General features: G+C 38.3%; 2 protein-coding genes across 5 annotated transcripts in view; one reads left to right on the plus strand and one right to left on the minus strand.

The window, feature by feature from the left end:
* Positions 1-13,578, plus strand: part of ATP10D (ATPase phospholipid transporting 10D (putative)) — a 145,805-nt gene extending 132,227 nt beyond the window's left edge. For 2 of the 4 annotated variants that reach the window (XM_027544424.1, XM_027544425.1), the window contains 4 exons: positions 820-900; positions 2,197-2,301; positions 6,752-6,939; positions 11,990-12,640. In XM_027544424.1, coding sequence (XP_027400225.1) covers positions 820-900; positions 2,197-2,301; positions 6,752-6,939; positions 11,990-12,320 — 705 coding nt within the window. In that variant the 3' untranslated portion in view covers positions 12,321-12,640. Of the gene's footprint in view, positions 1-819; positions 901-2,196; positions 2,302-6,751; positions 6,940-11,989 lie in introns of all 4 variants that reach the window. The other 2 variants (XM_027544421.1, XM_027544422.1) reach the window with 2 other exon arrangements.
* A 1,742-nt stretch (positions 13,579-15,320) lies between these two features.
* CORIN (corin, serine peptidase) overlaps positions 15,321-25,783 on the minus strand; it is a 308,663-nt gene continuing 298,200 nt past the window's right edge. Inside the window, exon 22 of the mRNA XM_027544426.1 lies at positions 15,321-16,510. Within this exon, the coding sequence (XP_027400227.1) occupies positions 16,328-16,510 (183 nt within the window). The 3' untranslated portion in view covers positions 15,321-16,327. The remainder of the gene's footprint in view (positions 16,511-25,783) is intronic.

Below are 25,783 nucleotides of genomic sequence, written 5' to 3' on the forward strand. Positions count from 1 at the left end.
CTTTCTCTTTCTGCAGGCTTCTGGTAGGAAGCAGTTTAGCACATGAAAAGTTAGGTAAAAATAGTTTATTAATCCGAGAAATATTTGTTGGGTACTTGCTGTATACCAGGCACTGTTTTAATCACTTGAATAAAAGAATCTAGGTCCCACTTTATGAAGCTTGCATTCTGTTGAGAGAAACAGGAAATGATTAGGTAAACAAGATGATTTCCGATTGTGAGGAAAGATTTCTAAGGATCCCTGGTGTTAATAGTAAATGATAACTGGACATAACTTTTAGATTGGTCTGGGGTCTATGCCTCTATGAAGAGTGATATTTGAATTAGGGTATGAATAATGAGGACCTGGTTGTGTAGGAGGTCTAGGAAGAATTTCTAGCAGAGATAACAGCACAGGGGAAGCCCTGAGGAAAGAAGGGATTTGGCATATTTGAGAAACAGATGAAGTCTGTGTGTTGGGAGGATGGTGAATGAAGATTAGACCAGGAGGGTGTGACCCTGGAGAGCAGGGATTTCAATGAGAAGACCACACAGGACCTCCTAGATCATGGGAAGGGACTAAGATTGATCCAGTGTTAGAAGCAATACAAGTTGAGGAGTTCCTTCAGGTTTTTTTTCACCTGTGAACTCATTTTATTCAATTGTCACCCCCTCATTCTTTCACTATTACTTACAGATCTGACCTTTGTCATGAATGAGAGACTGAAGGAGTAGAGTTTTCTCTCAGAGAAGCAAAACAAGCCCTGGCTGGGGGTGTTCCTTGATTTTGCTTTGACCCTTATTAATCTTTCTCCCTCCCCAATGTCTTCTTTGTTTTCAGGCATACTTACCCCTCACCTTCTGGATCACTTTGTTGGACGCCTTTTATCAGAGCCTGGTCTGCTTCTTCGTGCCTTACTATGTGAGTCCTTGTTCACTCAAAGGATTTGTTGTTAATGAATAAATGGTGCCTCTTTGTTCTCTGTCACTGGTGTCAGCATTTAGAGTAGGTATACGAGGGTAGATTGCTCATGGAATTAAGTTATTAACTAAATATAATGCTTCTAAATATATAACTAAACTAAATATATAACTAAATATAATGCTAAATATAATGCTTCTCTCAAATATGGTAGGGTAGTGGGTTAAATTTGAAGAGAGGTACCTAGATGGTAGGTAACGGGTTAAATTTGAAGAGAAGCGCCTAGCTGCATCCTTTTGGTTCTCTTTTTAGCCCTGTACTGCTTGATAATTTTCATCAATGACTTGAATAAAGTTGAAAGCCTGGCGTATAATTAGATGAGTCAAAATCAGAGAGGCAAAGTCAGAATATGAAAGCTATTATTAGTCAGTGCTGGACTAATTCTACCAGGATGACATTCAGAGTATTAAATTTAAGTAGTATCCCCCAAACTAAAAATTTAATAAAAAAAAAAAAAAAAAAAAAAACACCCTGTTATTGCAGGTAAAAAATGGAAAAAATATGACTAAACAAAGAATTAATTTAAAAAATTTAGACCAATACCAAGCAGCATGATATAGTTGCCCATTCACCCACCTCCCTCGCCAGAAGAAAACGCTAATTTGATCATGGATGGTTAACAAAAGTTCATTAACAAAAAGGGAAAAGGTAATAGTCTTTAACAATTTTCATTCTTTATTCAAATAAAACTACTTGAATTTACCCACCTAGAATATTCAAGGTATACTGTATTTCAAGAGGAGTATAAGTAAGGCAATCTAAAGTATATTTAGAAAAGAATGACTAGAATTGTAAAATATCAGAAACCTGTGTCATGTGAGGAGTACTTTAAGGACTTGAAGACATAAGCATATGAAAGGGGTGGATATTTACTTAACCATGATAAAAACTCAAGTTAGTCATAGTATCTGCTTCAAAGGTTTGCAGCTCTGTTAAGTGGAACATATTTGAAATTTCTGTGTACTTCAAAGAATCAGAAGCATAAGTAAAAGAATCAAGGAAGATGAATTAAGATTCAGAATAAAAAATAATTCCAACTGAAAAATCCAAAGATTAGCTGGCCTGTCTGGGATTCAGTCTCTTTTTCTAAAAATGTTCAAGTTTATTCTAAATGACCAATTATTAAGAACACTGAAGAAAGGGACTCAGTCCTCATTTGGGCCATGGAATAAAGTGATGATACACCAGAGTGTGCACAACTCTCCAAGATCACCAACTTTTATCCTCTCTTTGTAGACCTACCAGGGCTCAGACATTGACATCTTTACATTTGGAAACCCCCTGAACACAGCTGCTCTGTTCGTCATTCTCCTCCATCTGGTGATAGAAAGCAAGAGTTTGGTGAGTGGTTTTTCTGCCTCTGAAGTAGCCTGCAACTGTTCTTGGGGAAATGTCTTCATGCCTAGAAAACAAATGGTAAAGAGAAGAGTAATGACTCCAAGGAAGAAGCCACTCTCACAGCCACTCTTGTGGATTGTTGAGCGCTGTTACGCTAAGGTTAATGTGCGGCCAGGGGCAGTGGGGAACACCTGCCTGGTCCGCTTGGTGGTGCTCATGGTGTGAATGGTTCATGGTGTGAGTCAGGCTGGAGAAATAATTACTAGCATTGGCCAGCATTCTTCAAGACCAAGCTGATGCCTTTCAACTAAAATGAAAACAGGTGTTGTGCCATAATCCTGGTATAGTGACTTTTGTAAGTAATGATTTTATGCTTTTCTCATAAACAAAAAAAATTTTTTTTCTCCCTCCAAAAGTTTTACCATCCATTTCATTTATACCTAGGTCTTTTTGAACTTAGTTGTCAACTAAATGATAAAGTTAAGTCTTTTCTTCAAAGTGATTGCAGGATAGCTATGAAACAAAGCTAGTATGGAAACTGCCTCTGTAATTATTTATGCTGCTCATTCACTTCCATTGTTTCTGCTGTCGTCAAAGCCTCTGTCATTTCTTCCTGAATTATAGCTACAGCCTCCTTGATCTTCTCACCTTGACTCTTGACTCTGCTGGCCCTTCTCTACAAAGCAACCAAAATCATCCTTTTGAAATATAAATCACACCTTTTTGCTCTCCTTTGGGTAAAACCCTTCAGTGGCTTCCGATTTTACTTGGAATAAAATCTAAAAGCCCTAAGACAGCCTATTATGCTTCATGCAGCCATGCCGCCTCTTCTTTCTCCAGTGTCATTTCCACTTATTTGTGGACTAGCACCACACTGTCCCTCTTTTTCTCAGGTACAGTGAGCTCATTAGCACATCAGGGTCTTAGCACTGACCATATCTTCTGATGGGAGCATCCCTTGCTTACTTTTGGATCCCTGTACTTTACCCAGATCAAAAGTTTTTGTTTCTTTAGCTTTTTTTGGTTTCAGCAAAAATGCTGCTTCTCTCAAGCAGCATTTCCTTTCCTAACCATCCATCTTCTCCTATTATCCTCTTACTTTATTCATAATCCTAATAATAATTTATAATTCTTCATTTAATTATGTGATTATACTATTCATGTTTGTCTTCTACATTAGACTGTAATCTTCTTGAGGGCAGAATTCATGTTTTGTTTACCATTGTATACCCGTATCTAGGACAAGGCTGGCACACAGTAGGTGCTCAAAAAATATTTGAATAAATAAATGAATAATTAAATAACCAATGTTTGAGGTGATTTAACATCTTACTGGTGATGCATTTTATATAGGAAATAGCTGGGTGAAATTACAGTTTTAAATGATATATGAGGTTATATCATGAGATTATAATTTTTTATAATCTCATGATGTAATAATTTTTTAGGTAGGGCTGAATATTTTTGGCATCACATGCTTTGCTTATAACCTTCTATAACCAAACTTTATAAGCCTAAAGTATTATAAAAAGTTTATATCTACAGATACCAGATGGGAAGAGTAAAGGGAATTCTAGAACTAAAATATTAGGGATTATTTTAGTATGTATTTAATTTCATTTTTAAACTCTTATGTAGATACTTTTGGCTACTACCTAAGGAAATGTCATAAGTTCTGATGTCAAAAGGTGTTGCAAAGATGCTAATATGCCAAGTGTCCGTTTGGGTTCAGTGGTTATGAGCAACAGCAATCTATTTTAGCTAACCTGAGCAAATAGAAAAGTTATTAAAAATATATTGAAGAATCATAGTAAAACAAACAAAAAGATGTCCTGAGGATTCAGAGTGACTCGAGATCCAGGGAACAGAAAGCAATGGATAAGCTTGTCAGGGTGGCACTGCAGTCTGAACTGGTCTCAGTCATTTTCTCTCTTGCCTCATTCGTTGTGTTCCAAATTCAGTCCCTGGTGACAGAATTCTATTTCCTTAACTCCAGTCACAGGCTTTGGCGAAAGAGGAAGGTTTTGTCAAGATTGCACATAATCCTGGGAGTCTTCACTAAGAGAAGGGGAGCAGAAGCGAGGTGCTAAGAACAATGAGTACTATATAAAGAATGTATCATTAAAGGATTGTTTCTCACACTGCAGGGTGGGATAGAGCTCATGGCCTCCGGAGGTCTACTGTCAGTAACAGTCATTCCGAGAATATGAGTTGGTTTCCATCACCTTTTACTCACCATCTCACTGTCACTTCTCCCCTCTCCCTGTTGGTTTTTACCCAGCATCCCTTGACTTTATCTGCATCCATTTATTTAAACAAGTCAACTCCATCAAGTTACTTCTCACTTGCCAAAAGTACTTCTTAAAAGGAAAAAGAAAACCCTGGCAGTAGGGCTCAGTGAGAAGGAAAAACATTTGATAAAGAAAAAAAACCATTGTCTTTGGAGGCATAAAGATCTTTTTTTTAACTGGAGAAGCCCTAGTTGCTTTACAGTGTTTTATTTTCTGCTGTACAACAAGGTGAATCCGCTATGAAAGTGAAAGTGTTAGTCACTCAGTCAAGTCCCACTCTTTGTGAACCCATGGACCATAGCCTGCCAGGCTTCTCTGTCCATGGAATTTTCCAGGCAAGAATACTGGGGTGGATAGCCATTCCATTCTCCAGGGGATCTTCCCGACTCAGGGATCAAACCCGGATCTATATTTATACATATATCCCCTCCCTCTTGGAACTTCCACGCATCCCACCCCTCTGGGTCACCATAAGCACTGAGCTGAACTCCCCGTGCTATACAGCAGCTTCCCACTAGCCATCCGTTTACATATGGCACTGCTCGTATGTCAGTCCCATTCTCCCAATTAACCCCCCTCCCTGTGTCCACATGTCTACTCCCTATATCTGCGTTGGCATAAGGATCTTTTTTGTTTGTTTGTTTGTTTTTGGCATAAGGATCTTAATTGAGGATTCATCCAACATTTTCTGAGCATTTTGTGCATGTTTACAAAATATGAACTGTTTTGTGATTTTTGTGAAGATATCTATCCTGGGAAAATACTTTGCAAGGTGAAAAAGAAAACAGAAAATTGCATCTTGTTTGAGAATTTTAGGCCTAGAAAGTAAAGAAGATTAATAAAAGCATTCTTCCCCCAAAAGACTAATAAATACCACCATGGTGTACACAGTGATTTTAGGTGGGACTGTACACTGCACTAAATAACACGACTAGATAATGTGAAAGTGACTCTCTTTCATACTTTAGATTATGTTAAACAAGTCTGTTTGGGGCTATCATGTTTTATCACAGTAACTCTTGCTAATTTCCTTTTGTAACAAACATAGATCAGACTCCAGACTCAAAGCTGTTATGATAGGAAATGCAGATATTACATTTAAGGTAGTGATATGCTTTTCTTTCTAAATAAAGTTATTTAGTGAGCCTGTTTATAGCAAAATAATAAAAATAATAATGCAAGCTCTGTGTAGTTATGAAGGTGGATGGGTTATAATGTGATATACAAAGATGTGTATCTTGTTCATGTAGAGTTACTAAGGTTGCAGAGAACTTCAGAGCGATTATCCTCCAAGGAGTGGCTCAGTGACCTAAGCCATGTCTTGTAGCTGTACCACCTGAAATTATTCCCAAAAAGAACATCTTGGTCAAACATGGAAAGAAAGGAGACAGTATGGAAAATTGCACGTCTGCTCTTCCATGCTTCTAACTGGAAATTTTTGCACATCCCTTCCATTCATATTTCTTTGGTCCAAGCAAGACATAGCCATGCTTATTTCAAGGGAGTGGGGAAATGCAATTCTTTTGAGTGTTTATTAGAGGCAGAGAATGAGATATTGGTGATCAACAGTGATATCTACCACCTACTTAAATGGATAAAGTTTGAAGTTCACTGGATTAAGGTATTATCTCAAAGAAGAAACAGACCACTAAGTGACTATGTGGAAAAATAAGGAGAAAATCCTAATACCTCATGGAGCATGTGTGTATGTTAGTCACTTAGTTGTGGGACTCTGCGACCCCATGGACTGTAGTCCACCAGGCTCCTCTGTCCATGGGGTTTCCCAGGCAAGCATACTGGAGTATATTGTCAGTCCCTTCTCCAGGGGATCTTCCTGACGCAGGGATCGAACCTGGGTCTCCCACACTGCGGGCAGATTCTTTACCATCTGAGCCACCTGGAAAGCCCAAGCATGGACAATACAAAATGAGCTAGTCATCAGAGTTACTTTTTGGCATTTGATTTCATTTTATATAACTTAAACAGTGATATGAACTATTCATGAAGGATGCTCTTGTGCTTCGATATTTTGTGTTTTGTTCACTGATTTGTTATACCGTTTACCCACTGCTTAAATACAATGTTTCTTCAAAAGAGCAGATTTTGCCAGACTGTGAAACCATCAGAGTGTATTCATTTCCCTTGCTCTTCTTGTCTTGCAGACTTGGATCCACATGCTGGTCATCGCTGGGAGCATCTTGTGCTATTTTTGCTTTGCCTTGGCTTTTGGAGCCATGTGTGTGACTTGCAACCCACCGTCCAACCCCTACTGGATTATGCAGGAGCACATGGCAGATCCAGTGTTCTACTTGGTTTGTGTTCTCACAACCTGTGTTGCTCTACTGCCCAGGTATGGTATTTGTTTTATCATCAGGAGAGTAAGCAAAATCATAGGTTTAGAATTCTTCTAGCCACTACTAAGAATAGATGGTTAGACCGTCATGTTTAGTAGTAGAAAAGTCGGTCTGTGTGGTAGTTAAAATATTGGTTTTATCTCTTTTACCAGAGTACAAAAGTGGCTTAAGCAAATGAAAAGATTTATTTCTCTTTCAAGGAAATTTCTAGTCTGGTTGATAGTCCACAGGGATAGGGCAATTTTGCTTCCCAAAGTTATTGAAGGACTCAGATCCTTTGCTTTGTCTTTTGTTCTGCTGGCTCCCAAGGGCGTTGCCTTCATGTGCATGACTGAAGCTGGTCACCACCAGTACACTCTGGTCCTGGATCCCTGCCCTGCATCTCTGCCTTCAGGAGGGAGAAAGAGAAGATGGAGGGCGTGTAGCTTTCCAACTTTCCTCTTTTTATTCTTTTTCGTAATGATATGACCCAGATGTAATATCCATCACTGCTCATATCTCATTACCTAGAATCTGCATATGCAGAACTCTGAGTGGCTAAAATCTGGTGGTTTCTGAAAAAGGGGGGAATGGGTACTGAGAGACATGTAGCAGTCTCAACTAAAACCTATAAACTTTGAAAGCTTACCTCCTTTTGGACTTCAGTTATCTTCCTCATTTAAGTTTAACTCAGTTTCTCATGTGGATGGAAATGGCTAAGATGTGTGCCTGGGTTTTTACTCTATAGGTTCTTCAGACTCTTTAGAGCTTTTCCCCTTTGTAGTTTTATGTAGCTGTTTAGCTGAAAACACTATAGCAAAGAATTGTTCTCCCTTTATAAATATGATATAAACATCAAAATGATGATTTCATATTATTTGCTCACAGGGTTGACAAATTGGCTCACAAGCAACTCTGACCTGCTGCCTGTTTTTATAAATAACATTTTATTGGAACATAGACGTACTTACTAATTTATGTACTGTCTATGGCTGCTTTTGCACTATAATAGCAGAGTTGAATAGTTCCAACACAGACTGTCTGGTTCCCCAAGCCTTACTGTCTGGCCTATTGGATGAAAGTTTGCCAACCCCAATCTGTCACATCATCATAAGTAACAATGGGCACAGACCTTTTGTTGTGGATAGACATCCCTTCTAGAAATGCATAAGAAAAACCCATCTGAGTCATTCTGGGGTGGCTACAATTATATACTTAACTCAGTTTACCAGGGATATTGTTGCTTCTGTAGTTCTCAATGTAATTAACAACTTTCAGATTAAAAACTGACAAGATGAACATGTAAAATTTATGAAGAAACACTTACTTTAAAATTGGAACCTGAACATTTTTTTCAAGTGCATTAACAGTACAGTTTTACTTATTATTGTTGTAGTAACCTGAAAAAACAAGCCCCTAACCCAGCAATCCCACTACTGGCTAATATACTCTGAGAAAACCATAATTGAAAAAGTCACATGTGCCCCAATATTCATAGCAGCACTATTTACAGTGGCTAGGACATGGAAGCAACCTAGATGTTCATCGATGGATGAATGGATAAAGAAGAAGTGGTATATATACACAATGAAATATTCAGCCATAAAAAGGAACGAAATAGTGCCATTTGCAGAGAGGCAAATTTGCAGAGGGGGAGATTTGACACAGACAGGAGAATGCACTTTGACCATGGTAACAGAAATACCTTGGTCACAAGGCAAGGAATGCCTGCAGCCACCAGAAGCTGGAAGAGGCAAGAAATGAATTATCTACAAGAGGGAGCATGGCCTTTCCGACACCTTGATTTTGTTGTTCAGTTCAGTCACTCAGTCATGTCCAACTCTTTGCAACCCCATGGACTGCGCATGCCAGGCTTCCTTGTCCATCACCAACTCCTGGAGCTTGCTCAAACTCATGTCCATCAAGTCAGTGATGCCATCCAACCATCTCATCCTCTGTCATCTGCTTCTCCTGCCTTCAGTCTTGCCCAGCATCAGGGTCTTTTCCAGTGAGTCAGTTCTTCACATCAGATGGCCAAAGTATTAGAGTTTCAGCTTCAACATCAGTCCTTCCAGTGAATATTCAGGGCTGATTTCCTTTAGGATGGACTGGTTTCATCTCCTTGCAGTCCAAGGGACTCTCAAGAGTCTTCTTTAACACCACAGTTCAAAAGCATCAATTCTTCAGCACTCAGCTTTCTTTATAATTCAGCTCTCACACCCATACATGACTATTGGAAAAACCATAGCTTTGAGTAGACGGACCTTTGTTAGCAAAGTAGTGTTTTTGCTTTTAAATATGATGTCTAGTTTGGTCATAGCTTTTCTTCCAAGGAGCGAGCGTCTTTTAATTTCATGGCTGCAGTCACCATCTGCAGTGATTTTGGAGCCCAAGAAAATAAAGTCTGTTACGGTTTCCATTGTTTCCCTGTCTATTTGCCATGAAGTGATGGGACTGGATGCCATGATCTTTGTTTTTTGAGTGTTGAGTTTTAAGCCAGCTTTTTCACTCTCCTCTACCACTTTCATCAAGAGGCTCTTTAGTTCCTCTTCTCTTTCTGCTGTAAGGGTGGCGTCATCTGTGTATCTGAGGTTATTGATGTTTCTCCCAGCAATCTTGATTCCAGTTTGTGCTTCATACAGCCTGGCATTTCGCATGATGTACTCTACTTGTAAGTTAAATAAATAGCGTGACAATACATAGCCTTGACGTACTCCTTTCCCAATTTGGAACCAGTCCGTTGTTCCATGTCCAGTTCTAACTGTTGCTTTTTGACCTTCATACAGATTTCTTGTGAGGCAGGTAAGGTGGTCTGGTATTCCCATCTCTTGAAGAATTTTCCACAGTTTATCATGATCCACACTGTCAAAGGCTTTGCCATAGTCAATAAAGCAGAGGTGGATGTTTTTCTGGAACTCTTTTGCTGTTTTTGTAATCCAGTGGATGTTGGCAATTTGATCTCTGATTCCTCTGCCTTTTCTAAATCCTGCTCAAACACCTGGAAGTTCATGGTTCACGAACTGTTTGAAGCCTGGCCTGAAGAATTTTGAGCATTACTTTGCTAGCATGTAGGATGAGTGCAATTGTACCTTGAACATTCTTTGGCATTGCCTTTCTTTGGGATTGAGATGAAAACACAGATTTCAGAATTCTTGGCCTGCTGAACTGTGAGAAAATAAAGTTCTGTTGTCCTGAGCCAGCACATTTATGGTGTAGCAGCTATAGAAAACAAATGCAGACTTGTATAGGAAGGTGGTACTGCTGTAATAAATACCTAAAAATGTGAAATAGGCTTTGAAATTAGATAATGAGCAGATCCTGGAAAAATTGTGAGGTACATAATAGACTGTTGAATTTTGAGGCATGTATGCAGACTGTCAATAGAACTATGGACCTTAAAGTACCTGCTGGTGAAAATTCAGAAGAAAGTAGAAAGCATGGTCAGAGAAAGTGATATCTTGGAAAATACATAAATGGTCATTAATGGAATGTTGCTAGAAATGTGGGGAGAAGGCAAGGGCACCCCACTCCGGTACTGTTGCCCGGAAAATCCCATGGATGGAGGAGCCTGGTAGGCTGGAGTCCATGGGGTCGCTAAGAGTCAGACACGACTGAGCAACTTCACTTTCACTTTCCACTTTCATGCATTGGAGAAGGAAATGGCAACCCATTCCAGTGTTCTTGCCTGGAGAATCCCATGGACGGAGAAGCCTGTTAGGCTGTAGTCTATGGGGTCGCACAGAGTTAGACACGACTGAAGTGACTTAGCAGCAGCAGCAGCTAGAAATGTGAGTGTTAAAGGTACTGTTGGCAAAGTCTCAGAAGGAAATGAGAAACATTATTGGAAATTGGAGGAAAGGGAGTCTTGGCAATACAGTGGCAGAGAGCTTAGCTGAAGTGTGTTCTACTGTTATGTGGAAAGCAGAATTTGTAAGTGATGAACTTGGGTATTTAGCTGAGGAGTTTTCAGTGTTGAAGGTTTGGTCTAGTTTCTTCTTGTTGCTTATTTATAGAAACTTGGCAACTGAACAACAACCTGGAAAAATGTGAAGGAAAAGAGATTGAGGGAAGGTACTATTAAGTCCAGAGAAACTAGATTTAGAAAATCCTCAGCCCACCCAGATTTCAAAAGTTGCTAAAATTAGGCAATTTGCTATTGGGAGTATGCTCGAAAGAGAGGGCCAAGAGTGTGGCTGAACAGCCTTTGCTGGTGCTGAAGAGATTGGGTGTGTGACTCATGGATCCTCTCAGTCACCTCAGCAGTCACCAAGGAAGCAGGTGAGATACACAGGAAAGATCTGTGGCGGACCCTCTTATCTAATGGCATAAATGCCCATTAGATACATTGGAGACTCAACAAGGTTTTTGCAAATGTTCTTGTTATTTAGTTGCCAAGTCATCTCTGACTCTTTGCGACCCTATGAACTGTAGCCCACCAGGCTCCTCTGGCCATGGAATTTCCCAGGCAAGAATATTAGAGAGGATTGCCATTTCCTTCTCCAGAGGATCTTCCTGACCGAAGGATTGAGCCCATGTCTCCAGCACTGGCAGGCAGATTCTTTATTGCTGAACCACCAGGGAAGCCCCTAAATACTGTCAGCTTGGTCTGAAGGGGTCAAGTTTGTGGTAATTTGTTACAATAGCCATAGAAAACTAGAAGCTAGCATTTTAAAAAATACTGTGCCAACGCTCTGCCTGCTTCACATGTATTGTCTCATTTAACTTAACAGACTATTGACTAGGGGATTGTTGAAGAAACTAACACCTATGGCATTAGTACATCTCTGGTCATTAACATGAAAACATTAAGACTGTAATGTAGCTCTGTTGGTATCTCTACTTTTATTACAGATTTTATTTTTTATTGGACAATCAGGAACTCATTATTTTCTCAGTGTTTAATAAACATTAATTTCATGTTATCTCCATTTTATAGTTCACTTATCCTCCTCCTTTACCTCAAGAAGGGCCACCAGACCTTTTTACTTTTTCTAATCGGTGAGTATTTTTTGTGGTCCATAATGCATTCGAGGTGAATGTAATTCTGTGATGCTTTTTGTAACCTAGGTTTATATACAGAGTTCTTCAGGGATCCCTCTTTCCATCTCCAATTCTGAGGGCAAAACACTTGGACAGACTTCCTGCAGAGGAGAGGATTGAAGCTCTCAAGAAGTGGAGAGGGACTGGGCAGATGGATCAGTTGACATCTAAGTATGCTGACCACTCAGCTGTTGAGTCAGAGAGAATACCCATTTATGACCCGTCTGCTGTCTTTGCAGTGATGTCGGCAACTGCTTGTGCTGTTGAGAAAGGAAACTTACCTGTATGTGAAACTGCTTTAGACTCGGACTTCTCTGAAACTAAGGCCTCAGGGATGGCTGGACCCTCAAAGGATTAAAAAAAGCAGGATATCCTTCTTGGAGATGCCAGTATTCCATCAAGTTTGGGAAAGCAACTTTGAAGAGGCTCCTTTGCCAAAGCAGCATGACTTGATTTTTCCTTAAGGGACGGGAACATTTTACTGGAAATGTTTGGAAGAGCCTATGTGATGACCTTTACTGTTGGTTTGTGGATCCATGTGTAATGGACGTTAGAATTTGACCTGGACAGAGTTTAGAGAAGTGAAATATATAATTCAGATTCAAATGCTTTCATGAAACTTTTTGGATTTTGTGAAAGCATTTTAGTTGTTCTATAAATGCACATATTTTCAAGAGGATTCATTTGGGACATATATTTATTTGACTCTGCTCAGTGTTCTCCTGAGGTGGAGTCTTCCTGAGAAAGGGGCAGCGGGGATACCAGGGGTCCATGGAGATGCATTCCTCTCTTGGCTTCTAGTCAAAAGAAGACTTTTTATGAGGTCTGCCTCTGTACACATGCTGTCAGTGAAGTGATAGAGGCCATAGGTAAGGAAAATGGAATCAATTGAGTCCAGGCCACCTTGGCAATTTCCTGTATTCTAAAACTGACAGTAGCCAGATCAAAATGAGACAATCAAAGCAATCTTCAAGAGACCATTTGAGGGTTTATCATCTTTACCCTATAACTTTCCTGGCATGCAAATACTTTCAAGCTCTTTTCAACCTCTAAAAATGAGGTATTATAAACTGACACTGATACAGGTGATTCTCAGGAGAATTCTATGAGGTTCTTAGATTTGCTTTTAATTACATTTAGGACCAATTAGTCCTATACCAAGGTCTATACCAAGTCTATACCAAGTCCATTGCTGTTGCAAATCATGTATGCTGGCTTTAATTGAAACAAGGAAACTAGTTTCTACCATAACTGCCAGGTATTATTATAAGATCATGTATTCTTGTCGAGTTCTTTTAAAATTCTGTATCCATTCATCTGAAAATTATCAGCCAACCCAGAACTTCCTTCATGAAATCTCCATGCTAATGTTCTGTGTCTGTATCAAGCTCTTTTTAATGACTATGCAGCTGTGTTCTCAGGGCTTAAGTTTCTACCTGTTGCCTACTGTTCTGGTCTGATATTTTTTGTAGCCTTCTAATATTATTGCAAATGGTCTTTTATACAGACTGATTTCTAGCATATCCAAAATCCCATATGGCTAATGGAGGTAGCTATCTGCTTTCTTATGATTTTTTTAAACTTTTTAATAAATAACATATTAAAAGCTGTCATAACTCTGATACTCATCAAATCCAATAGTAATTGATACCAGAACTGAGAAGGAAAATCGCAAAGCAATACCTTTAAAGAGTATTGTTTGACCTATCCTTATATGGTAAAGTCAGTGGTGTCATATCATCTGTTATCTTCATAGCAACTAGCATTTATTCCTTGAGATCATCATCTTCTGATAAATAAAAATTTAGAGAGAGATTCACTTAAAAAAGATTAGAATCTAAGGAATGAGTCCAAAAGACTAAAAAAAGGTCAGTCTCTCTGATATAAATTATCTGTACACAACAGTTCATGTTATGGGTCTACAACTTCTTGCCTACAATTCAGCAATCCCAGGAACTCTGAAAATTAAAAAAGTTTTCATAAATTAAGCACAAATACAATGGGTTAAACAGATACAAGACTATTTATTTAATATAGTTATTCATATATTTTGCCACAAAAATATTAATAATTTTATTACTGTGCTACTAAACATTTTAATATGCTTTTTAAATTTTTTAAAATTCTGGATTCTGAGACACATCTGGTCCTCAGGCAGAGATTTGGGGTCTTTATAAAGCCTTTAAAGATTCTCATTTCCAAGTGAATAACTCTTATGCAAAGTTTCCTAAGCTAATGTTCCAGCATTTTCGGTAAGTATTCAGCATATTTTACCAAATTTGAGGGAGCCCAATTTGCTCCTAGTAGCCAAGAAAAATTAACAGTATATATTTGTGATATAATTTTTACCCCAAAAGATTTATAAAGGAATTGGATTAGATTCCCAAAATGTGTTCTAGAAGACAAAAATCCTTATCCTCTTACCAGGGCTAAGGTTTTCCTTGGACACTCAATGGGTGATTAGAGATTATCGCAGACTCTTTCAGACTAATCAAATCGTGGCATTTAAAAGAGCATGTTCCTGGGGGAGTGAGATAAAAGACAAGTAAATTTTGATTGGTGGGAAACTGACTGCCAACGTATAATCGTGGGAAACATTTTCTGGGGCTTGCTCCATGTTTTACATCCAATTCAAATTATACCATTTTATTTGTATTAAGGGTTATTTAAAATAACTACAGTATATACATTTCACTGAACATAAGTTGAGCATAGTTGTTCCATTATATGACAGAACTGATGTATGTTCTTAAGTTTTCATACAGTTGTGACCATAATTTCAGTTGCTGGATTTTATATTCTCGATAGGTTTATACAAACTATAGAACAAGAGATGAATCACATGGAAAGTGTCAAGACAGCTTTGTGAATGTCACCTATGCAAACACATAGAAGAGAGTACAAAACGACGTGTATAAAACTGCAGGTAGTCTCTGGGGGTGCTGGGGCAGCCCAGGCTGTGGGGGAAATCCTTTGTTGTTGTTTAGGTGCTTAGTCGTGGCCGATTCTTTGAGACCCCATGGACTGTAGCCTGCCAGCTTCCTCTGTCCATGGGATTTCCCAGGCAAGAATACTGGAGTGGGTTGCCATTTTGTTCTCCAGAGGATCTTCCCAACCCAGGGATTGAACCAGTGTCTCCTGCATTAGCAGGAAGATTCTTCACTGCTAAGCCACCAGGAAAGCCCATAAATTAAATTAGGTACATGTGAATATTTGTGTTTTGAAGGTTTTTAGTGGGGAAAAAAATACTTTAACCACCAATTACTTTATAAATTGATGTGCATCATGACATAGTACTTAAAAGCATATTTAATTTTTTAATTATCAATGGGAAGAAATGGCAACACCAGCTATTAAATATCTTTTAAGAAAAGTTACAAAATGTTTTTATTCATGCAAAAAGTTTACTGTGCTTTGAAATACATCTCTGTGACCTTATTGGTATGGCTGGACAGAGAAAAACTGAAAAATACTTAGGTGTGGGGTGCAATTTAATTTCCTTAAAAAACTGCATCTCTCCACTCTATAGCAAGTCCTCCTTTAGCAAAGTTTAACCTCAACTTCATTGTCACAAAGACAGAAATTTTTCCCACAAATAGTTTCCCAGTTGTCAAAATCTCAGTTGGCTAACTGATACAGAGTGAACAAACCCTAACTCTGGGAAGGGTCTATGGAGACTTTTCTATGCAATTACAGCCTGGATTTAAATTCCAAATGGGCAGTCTTTTCATATCAAGTGCTAATATTGATGTGAAAAGAACTTTGTTGTCAATGGGATTTGCTCTTTCAGCTACCTAAGTGGATGCTCTGTCTTTCATAAGTTCTCAGAATTATGCAAACTTTAGAAGAATAATAACTTAGGCATGTAAGTTATCTTGGCTTTTCATAAATCAAAAGCAAGCCTCTGATGTTGTTATTGAAATTTGCCACTATGCTCTTATGCTGGAGAAATTTTCATTTTGCTGGCAAAGATTCATTAGCCTGGATCTCAATGTCCTTTTGCGACTGGACAAGAGGGAACTTTCTCTAACCTGTTACCCTGGTGCCTACACTCTTCTCTTTCCCAAGTTGACCATTTCACTTTACAGTTGAGGTTAGGCCTGCCTGGCAGAAGAACAAACTCTGTTTTGCTTTGGTTTTTAAAAGATTTTCATTCAACTTGAAGTAAGAGAAAAACAGAACTGGAAAAAAAAAAAAAAACTGCCTGAAATTCGACTGAGACAAACACGACCATTTGCAGTGCACTGTGGAGCATTCCTGTCTATGAAAAGTGCTCCTGTACAGCTCTCTACAGGACGTCCTCCACCGTCGGAAAGGCCGTTGTCTTTGAATGTTGCTGGAAAAAGTCTCTGATCATCTTTGGAATTAGTTCAGGAGAAAGGTACGGATGTATATTTGTCTTTCAATCCATTTGACAAAGTATGTCACGTTGCTGTAAACTCCAGGCCCCAGGACTTTGGAAAAGCAGACGGAGCCCCATGAAGTTAAGCCAAACAATGTCCACTGTCCTCCCGGCTTCTCACAAACCAGAGGCCCACCACTGTCACCCTGTAATGAAGAGCGGTGGATGTTAGTCACTGGTATTTCAGAGCCCTCGTGTGTCCACGCTATCCTGAGGGTAAAACAAAGCCCAACCCAGCTTAACCAATGTCCTGAAAAATTTCAACAAAGGTCTCATTGTTAATGTGTGAAGGGAACATGCTGTCCCCTACATAAACAGAACTTCCAAATGAACATTTTAAATCTTGATCTTTTAAAGAATAGAGGTGGCTTGGGAAAGGGCTATATTCTTTTTTTTCTGTGAAATTGGAGGACATTTTGTCATTTCTCACACTTAATCAAAATATATCAAACTTTTTTTTTTAATTTAAGTATATCAGGACTGAGTCCCTAACTGATCTAATTCTTTTAATTTTGATCCAGTTATAAATGTAGAACATGTTCAAGGATAAAGTTTTCTCACAAAAAATAGTGCTAGAAAAATCTAAAAATAAGTCACTTCCAGGATTCTTGCTGTGTGAATGAATGTATTAAGTAAAACACACTCAGGGTAAGAAAAACTTAATACTTACTGTATTTAATAGAAAAGAATTAGCATGCTTAAATAGAAAATACCACATAAGAATTACAGTAAAACTTATTATAATGCAGACATAGAGATTTCATTTGCATAGAGACGTTCATTCTTAATATTTAAGTCTAGGTATTATAGTTAAGTGAAAGTGAAATCGCTCAGTCGTGTCCGACTCTGCGACCCCCATGGACTGTAGCCTACCAGGCTCCTCTGTCCGTGGGATTTTCCAGGCAATAGTACTGGAGTGGATTGCCATTTCCTTCTCCAGGGGGTCTTCCCAACCCAGGGATCAAACCTGGGTCTCCCACATTGTAGACAGATGCTTTACCATCTGAGCCACCAAGGAAGGCTAAATATTTCTTTGAGCCACTTTTTTTTTTTGCGGGGGGAAGTTGGGGGCAGGTGGCGGCAAGAATACTGGAGTGGGTTGCCATTCCCTTCTCCAGGAGATCTCCCTGACCCAGGGATTGAACCCGGGTCTCCCGCATTGTAGGCTGATGCTTTACCATCTGAACCACCAGGGAAGTTATTACAGTTAAGTTTTATTCACTTTTCTTTGTCCACATATAATTAAAACACTATGGCTTTAAAAATGCTAATATTTTCTACATCTGAAAAGATGAGACTATGAGAGATGTGTTCTGCATGGCTTCAAAAGAGAAGGATAGATACTGTAGAAAATAAGTATGTGGACTCATGACAGATATTTACAAAATACTCCTTGCTTTGCAAGAATTTCAAACTTGGAAGTGTATCTATGGTCCTCCCACTTGGTAATGTTGAGAAATAGAAATCATGTTTATCGATGCTCTCCCAAACACCTTCCCTGTGTTAGTTTATTTAATTCTCATGAAATAACTACAGGTTAATAATTATTATTTACATGTTACTACTTATATAAATATAAATATTTAAATATATAATAATAATTGTTATAATTTATCCCTCCCTGCTTTGGTATCTATGTTTGTTTTCTATGTCTGTAAATCTGTTTCTGTTGTATATATAGATTCATTATTTTTTCAGTTCAGTTGCTCAGTCATGTTCGACTCTTTGCAACCCCAATGGACTACAGCACGCCAGGCTTCCCTATCCATCACCAACTCCCAGAGCCTATTCAAACTCATGTCCCTAGAGTCAGTGATGCCATCCAACCATCTCATCCTCTGTTGTTTCCTTCTCCTCCTGCCTTCAGTCTTTCCCAGCATCCGGGTCTTTTCCAATGAGTCAGTTCTTCTCATCAGGCGCCACTAGTTTGCTTTTGCTTCTATTTCTTTTGCTTTGGGAGGCTGACCTAAAAAAGTATTGCTACAATTTATATCAAAGAATGTTTTGCCTATGTAATCTTCTAGGAATTTTGTGGCATGTCTTATATTTAGGTCTTTAAACTCTTTTGAGTTAATTTTTGTATAATTATAATTATGTATAATTTTTGTTGTAATTTCATTGATTTACATGTAGCTGTCCAGTTTTTCCCAACACCACTTATTGAAGAGATTGTCTTCTTTGCATTGTATTCTTGCCTCAGAGATTTACCATAAATGTGTGGGTTTATTTTTGGCCTGTATCCTGTTCCACTGATCCATATGTCTGTTACCATGCTATTTTGATTCCTGTAGCTTTGTAGTATAATCTAGAATGAGTATGTCTCCAAGTTTTGTTCTTTTTTTCTCAGAGTTGCTTTGTCAATTCTGGATCCTCTGTGATTCCACATAAATTTTAGAATTTTTTTTTTTTTTTACAGAACTAGAACAAATAAAAGTCACAAGTATTTTGACAGTTCAGTTCAGTTGCTCAGTCATGTCTGACTCTGCAACCCCCATGGACTGTAGCACACCAGGCCTCCCTGTCCATCACCAACTCCTGGAGTTTATTCAAACTAAGGTCCATTGAGTTGGTGATGCTGTCCAGCCATCTCATCGTCTGTCGTCCCCTTCTCCTCCCACCTTCAATCTTTCCCAGCATCAGGGAAAGAGTTCTTCACTGATCAGGATTTTTTAACAGGGGTGGCATTAAATATGTAGATTGCTTTGGGTAGTATGACCATTTTTACAATACTAATTCATTAAATCCTAGAGCATTGGATATCTTTCCATTTCTTTGAATCATCTTCAGTGTTCTTTACAATGTTTTAGTTTTCAGTACATAGGGGTTTTCACCTCCTTGGTTAAGTTTATTCTTAGGTATTTTTTAACATGATTTTAAAAATGATTTTTTTTCAATTTTTTCTTTCTGATATTCCATTTAGTGTAAAGAAATGCAAAAGCTTTCTGTATATGAATCTTGTATTCTGTTACCTGGCTGAATTCATTTATTAGTTCTAATAGTTTTTGTATGGAGACTTTAGGATTCTCTATATAGAGTATCATATCATCTGCAAATAATGACAGTTTTCTTCCCCTTCAAGGTTTTCAGTTTTTCACCATTGGGTATTATGCTAGCTGTAAGTTTGTCACAAATCACTTTTATTATGTTGAGATATAGTCCCTCTATACCCACTTTGTGGTGTGAACATTAGCAAATTGAACAATAAAAACCATATTATCATCTCAATAAATGTAGAAAAAGCTTTGGACAAAACTCCATACCCATTTTTTAAAAGTGGGCATAGAGGGAACATAACTCAGCATAATAAAGGCATATATGGGCTACCCTGGTTCAATTTCCTGGATCAGGAAGATCCCCCAGAGAAGGGATAGGCTACCCACTCCAGTATTTTTGGGCTTCCCTGGTGGCTCAGTCAGTAAAGAATCTACCTGCAATGTGGGAGACCTGGATTCAATACCTGGGTTGGAAAGATTCCCCTGGAGGAGGACATGGCAACCCACTCCAGTATTCTTGCCTGGAGAATCCCCATGGACAGAGGAGGCTGGCGGACTACAGTCTATGGGGGTCACAAAGAATCAGACACAACTGAGCACAGCACAGCATGTGACAAACCCACAGCTAAACATCATACTCAGTGGTGAAAAGCTGAAAGCATTTCCTCTAAAATTAGGTACAAGACAAAGATGTCTTGTCTTGCCACTTCTACTCAACATAGTTTTGAGAGTCCCAGCAATAGCAATCAGAGAAGAAAAAGAATAGTAATCCAAATTATGAAAAGTAAAATTGTCACTGTTTGCAGATGACATGATAACTACATGTAGAAAATCCTAAAGATGCTACAAGAAAACTATTAGAACTCATCAAAGAATTTGGTACAGTTGCAGGATACAAAATTAATACACATAAGTATGTTGAATCTGTAGACACTAACAATGTAAGGTCAGAAAGAGAAATTAAGGAAACAATCCCATTTACTGTTTCATCAAAAAAATAAAATACCTTGGAATAAACATACCTAAGGAGACAAAAGACCTCTACTCATAAAACTATAAGATACTGATGTAACAAATTGAAGAAAACACAAATAAATGGAAAGATATACCTACCATGTTCATGGATTAGAAGAATCAGTATTGTCCAAATGACTATATTACCCAAGGTAATCTACAGATTCAGTGCAATCCCTATCAAATTACTATGTCATTTTTTGCAGATCTAGAACAAAAAAATCTTATAACTTGTATGGAAACACAAAAGATCCCAAACAATCAAAGCAATCTTGAGAAAGAAAGAAAAGCTGAGAAATCAGGCTCTGTTACTTCAGAATATATTGTAAAGCTACAGTAATCAAAGCAGTATGGTACTGGCCCAAAGACAGTCTTATAGATCAATGCAACAGGATAGAAAGCCTAGAAATAAGTCCAAATAACTATGGTCAATTAATATGACAAAGACTGCAAGAATATACAATGGAGAAAAGACAGTCTCTTCTTCAGTAAGTGGTGCTAGGAAAATTGGAGAGCTACATATAAAAGAATGAAATTAAAATACTCCTTAACACTATGCACAAAAATAAACTCAAAGACCTAAATGTGAGACTGGATATTACAAAACTCTTAGAGGAAAACATAGACAGAACACTGTTTGATATAAACCATAGCAAGATCGTTTTCAATCCACCTCCTATAGTAATGAAGATAAAAACAATAACCAAATGAGATTAAATTTAAAAGCTTTTGCACAGCAAAGGAAACCACCAAAACAAAAAGACAACTTACAAAAATGGGAGAAAATATTTGCAAAGGATGCAACTAACAAGGGATTAATCTCCAAAATATACAAACAGCTCATGAAGCTCAATATCAAAAAAAATCAAACAACCCAATCAAAAATGGGCAGGAGAGAAACATTTCTCTAAAGAAGTGTTACAAATGACCAAAAAGAACATGAAAAGATATTCAACGTTGCTAATTATTAGAGAAATGCAAATCAAAACTACACTGTAGTATCAACTCAGACTAGTCAGAAGAGCCATTATCAAAGTCTACAAACAGTAGATGCTGAAGAGGGTGTGGAGAAAACGTAACCCTTCCTATACTGTAGGTGGGAATGTAAATTGGTACAATCACTATGAAGAATAGTACAGAAGTTCCTTAAAAAACTAAAAGTTACCATGTGATCCAGCAACTCCTGGACATATATCTGGGGAAAAAAACAATTCAAAAAGATACATGCACCCCAATATTCATTGCAGCACTATTTACAATAACCAAAACATGGAAGCAACCTAACTGCCAATAGAATGATAGGTAAAGAAAATATACTACATATATATGATGAATTATTATTCAGCCATGAAAAAGAATGAAATAAAGCCATTTGCACCATCATGGATGGACCTGGAGATTATCACACTAATTGAATTATGTCAGAGAAAGACAAATATCACATCACTTACATTTGGAATCTAAAGAGATGATATAAATGAACTTATTTACAAAACAGAAATAGACCCACAGGCTTAGAAAACAAACACAGTTATCAAAGGGGAAAGGTGGGGAGGGGGACAAATTAGGAGTTTGGAATTAACATATACACACTACAATGTAGAAAACAGATCACTAACAACGACCTACTGTATAGCACAGGGAATTCTACTTAATGTTATGTAATAGCATACATGGGGAAAGAATCTGATAAAGAATGGATATAACTGAACCACTTTCCTGTACACCTGAAACTAACACAATACAATAACTCACCTATACCCCAATATAAAATAAAAAATAATTATATATGTACATATTACCATTTTAAACCTTATTCCAGTTGAGTTCATTTCTTTTTTTTTTTTTCCTTTTGTGCTTTGATGATTTTCTTTTGAAGTGTGCTTGAGTTCCTTCCTTTTAGGTTTTTGTGAAACTATTTTCTATGTGTTTAATTTGTGATTACTATGGAGTTCAATTATGTTGACCCATTACTATAGCTACTTGCTTTAAATTTATTATAGTCACTTTTACAAAAATTCTGATTGCTTTTTAATCTCTGTACTTGCATATTTAAGTGATCTTCAGTCCTTTTCAGTTTCAACATCAGTCCTACCAATGAACAAACACCCAGGACTGATGATCTCCTTTAGGATGGACTGGTTGGATCTCCTTGCAGTCTGAGGGACTCTCAAGAATCTTCTCCAGCACCACAGTTCAAAAGCATCAATTCTTCGGTGCTCAGCTTTCTTTATAGTCCAACTCTCACAGTCATACATGACCACTGGAAAAACCATAGCCTTGACTAGATGGACCTTTGTTGACAAAGTAATGTCTCTGCTTTTTAATATGCTGTCTGGATTGGTCATAACTTTCCTTCCAAGGAGTAAGTGTCTTTTAATTTCATGGCTGCAGTCACCATCTACAGTGATTTTGGAGCCCAGAAAAATAAAGTCAGCCACTGTTTACACTATTTCCCCATGAAGTGATGGGACCAGATGCCATTATCTTAGTTTTCTGAATGTTGAGCTTTAAGCCAACTTTTTCACTCTCCTCTTTCACTTTCATCAAGAGGCTTTTTAGTTCCTCTTCACTTTCTGCCATAAGGGTGGTGTCATCTGCACATCTGAGGTTATTGATATTTCTCCTGGCACTCTTCATTCCAGCTTGTGCTTCCTCCAGCCAGCGTTTCTCATGATGTACTCTGCATAGAAGTTAAATAAGCAGGGTGACAATATACAGCCTTGATGGACCCCTTTTCCTATTTGGAACCAGTCTGTTGTTCCGTGTCCAGTTATAACTGTTGCTTCCTGACCTGCATACAGGTTTCTCAAGAGGCAGGTCAGGTGGTCTGGTATTCCCATCTCTTTCAGAATTTTCCACAGTTTATTATGATCCACACAGTCAAAAGCTTTGGCATAGTCAATAAAGCAGAAATAGATGTTTTTCTGGAACTCTCTTGCTTTTTTGATGATCCAGCAGATGTTGGCAATTTGATCTCTCGTTCCTCTGCCTTTTCTAAAACCAGCTTGAACATCTGCAAGTTCACGGTTCACATATTGCTGAGGCCTGGCTTGGAGAATTTTGAGCATTACTTTACTAATGTGTGAGATGAGTGCATTTGTGCAGTAGTTGGAGCATTCTTTGGCATTGCCTTTCTTTGGGATTGGAATGAAACTGACCTTTTCCAGTCCTGTGGCCACTGCTGAGTTTTCCAAATTTGCTGGCATATTGAGTGTGGCACTTTCACAGCATCATCTTTTAGGATTTGAAATAGCTCAACTGGAATTCCATCACCTCCACTAGCTTTGTTCATAGTGATGCTTCCTAAAAGCCCACTTGACTTCACATTCCAGGATGTCTGGCTCTAGGTGAGCCAGATCACACCATCATGATTATATGGGTCGTGAAGATCTTGTTTGTATAGTTCTTCTGTGTATTCTTGCCACCTCTTCTTAATATCTTCTGCTTCTGTTAGGTCCACACCATTTCTGTCCTTTATCGAGCCCATCTTTGCATGAAATGTTCCCTTGGTATCTCTCACTTTCTTGAAGAGATCTTTACTCTTTCCCATTCTATTGTTTTTCTCTATTTCTTTGCATTGATCACTGAGGAAGGCTTTCTTATCTCTCCTTGCTATTCTTTGGAACTCTGCATTCAAATGGGTATAGCTCTCCTTTTCTCCTTTGCTTTTTGCTTCTCTTCTTTTCACAGCTATTTGTAAGGCCTCCTCAGACAGCCATTTTGCTTTTTTGTATTTCATTTTCTTGGGGCTAAAACTCCAATACTTTGGCCACCTGATGCAAAGAGCTGACTCATTTGAAAAGACCCTGATGCTGGGAAAGATTGAGGGCAAGAGGAGAAGGGGACAACAGAGGATGAGATGGTTGGATGGCATCATTGACTCAATGGACATGGGTTTAGATGGACTCCAGGAGTTGGTGATGGACAGGGATGCCTGGTGTGCTGTGGTTCATGGGGTCACAAAGAGTTGGACACAGCTGAGCGACTGAACTGAACAATCCTTTTACATATTTGCTTCTCCTCCTGTGATTTTTTTTTTCTTTCCAATAGATTGTTGCTTCTTTTCTACTTAGAGAAGACCCTTTAATATTTATTTTAAGGTTGGTTTAATATTGCTCAATTCTTTTAGTTTTTGCTTGTCTGAGAAATTCTTTATCTTTTTCTATTCTAAATGATAATCTTTCTAGGTAGAGTATCCTAGGTTGAACATTTTCTCTTTCAGGTTTGAATATATCATGCCATTTCCTAGAAGTAGTGATCATCATATTCATAACTTACCAATGCCATAAACCTAACTAATGAGAAGCCCTGGTGGCTCAGTGGTGAAGAGTCTGCCTGCCAAGGCAGGAGACATGGGTTCAAACCCTAGGTCAGGAACAGCCCCTGGAGGAGGAAATGGCAGCCCACTCCATAGTCTTGCCTGGAAACATCCATGGACAGAGGAACCTGGTGGGCTACAGTCCATGCAGTCACAAAGAGTCAGACACAACTGAGCACACAAGCCCAGCCAATAAGCATAGGCCTTTCAAGGGGCTGACTAAATTGTTCTGTCTGAAAGCCTGATTGATTTTTAAGCAAAATTTACTGGAAATATTTTGATTAGACATATTCCAGTCTTTTCATCTCCTCTTATATAAAAGAATTAAGATCCTGATTTATGCTGTGCTACACAACTTAGTGACTGAACCACCACTACCACCACTTATTTATGCTAGTTATTAAAATGGGATATGTTTACAGCATCCCTACGTTTCCAGATCAGAAACTTAGCCACATAATTATTTAGAACCTATTTTTTGGAGGATTCTGTGCTAATGTCTAAACAAGTAAGGAGCTATTTTTACCATAAAAGGGCCAAAAGTCCACTTGGATAATGAGAAAAACTTTACATGAAAGCAAAATCTAAGGGCTATAAATAAAGGAGTCTTCAAAAGAATGAGCGATTGCTTCCAGCTGGAGGGGAACATAGGATCCCCTTAAGAGTAGATTTTGAGCTAAGCTTAGTGAGATAGGTAGACATGTTAGCTGGAAAACAAGTGAAGCAGCAGCAATTCGAAATGAAAGAAGGATACAGAGATAAAGGCACAATTTGGTCCTCTTTTCCTTTTCATAATATTAGACTTCAGGCCAAAGTTTGGTTTCAATATTGAGTCCCTTGGTTTCTAGACCTTAATAGAGGACCATGGCCTGCGATGTGTCCTGTTGAGGCAGTTGAGGAAGATAATGAGAGGTTCTGATGAATAGACTTGGTAAAAAAGTAGCCTTTTGTCTCTCTTCTTTTATCTGGGGTTTTGTTAGAGAGCGTCTGGTATGTGTCTAAGATGCCCACAGTGTGGAACTGCCACCACTAAAGAAGTTGACAGGACCCAGTTCTTATTAGACATTATTATATGAGCATGACCACACCCA

Source organism: Bos indicus x Bos taurus, chromosome 6 (assembly GCF_003369695.1).
Source record: "Bos indicus x Bos taurus breed Angus x Brahman F1 hybrid chromosome 6, Bos_hybrid_MaternalHap_v2.0, whole genome shotgun sequence".
Classification (NCBI taxonomy): domain Eukaryota; kingdom Metazoa; phylum Chordata; class Mammalia; order Artiodactyla; family Bovidae; genus Bos; species Bos indicus x Bos taurus.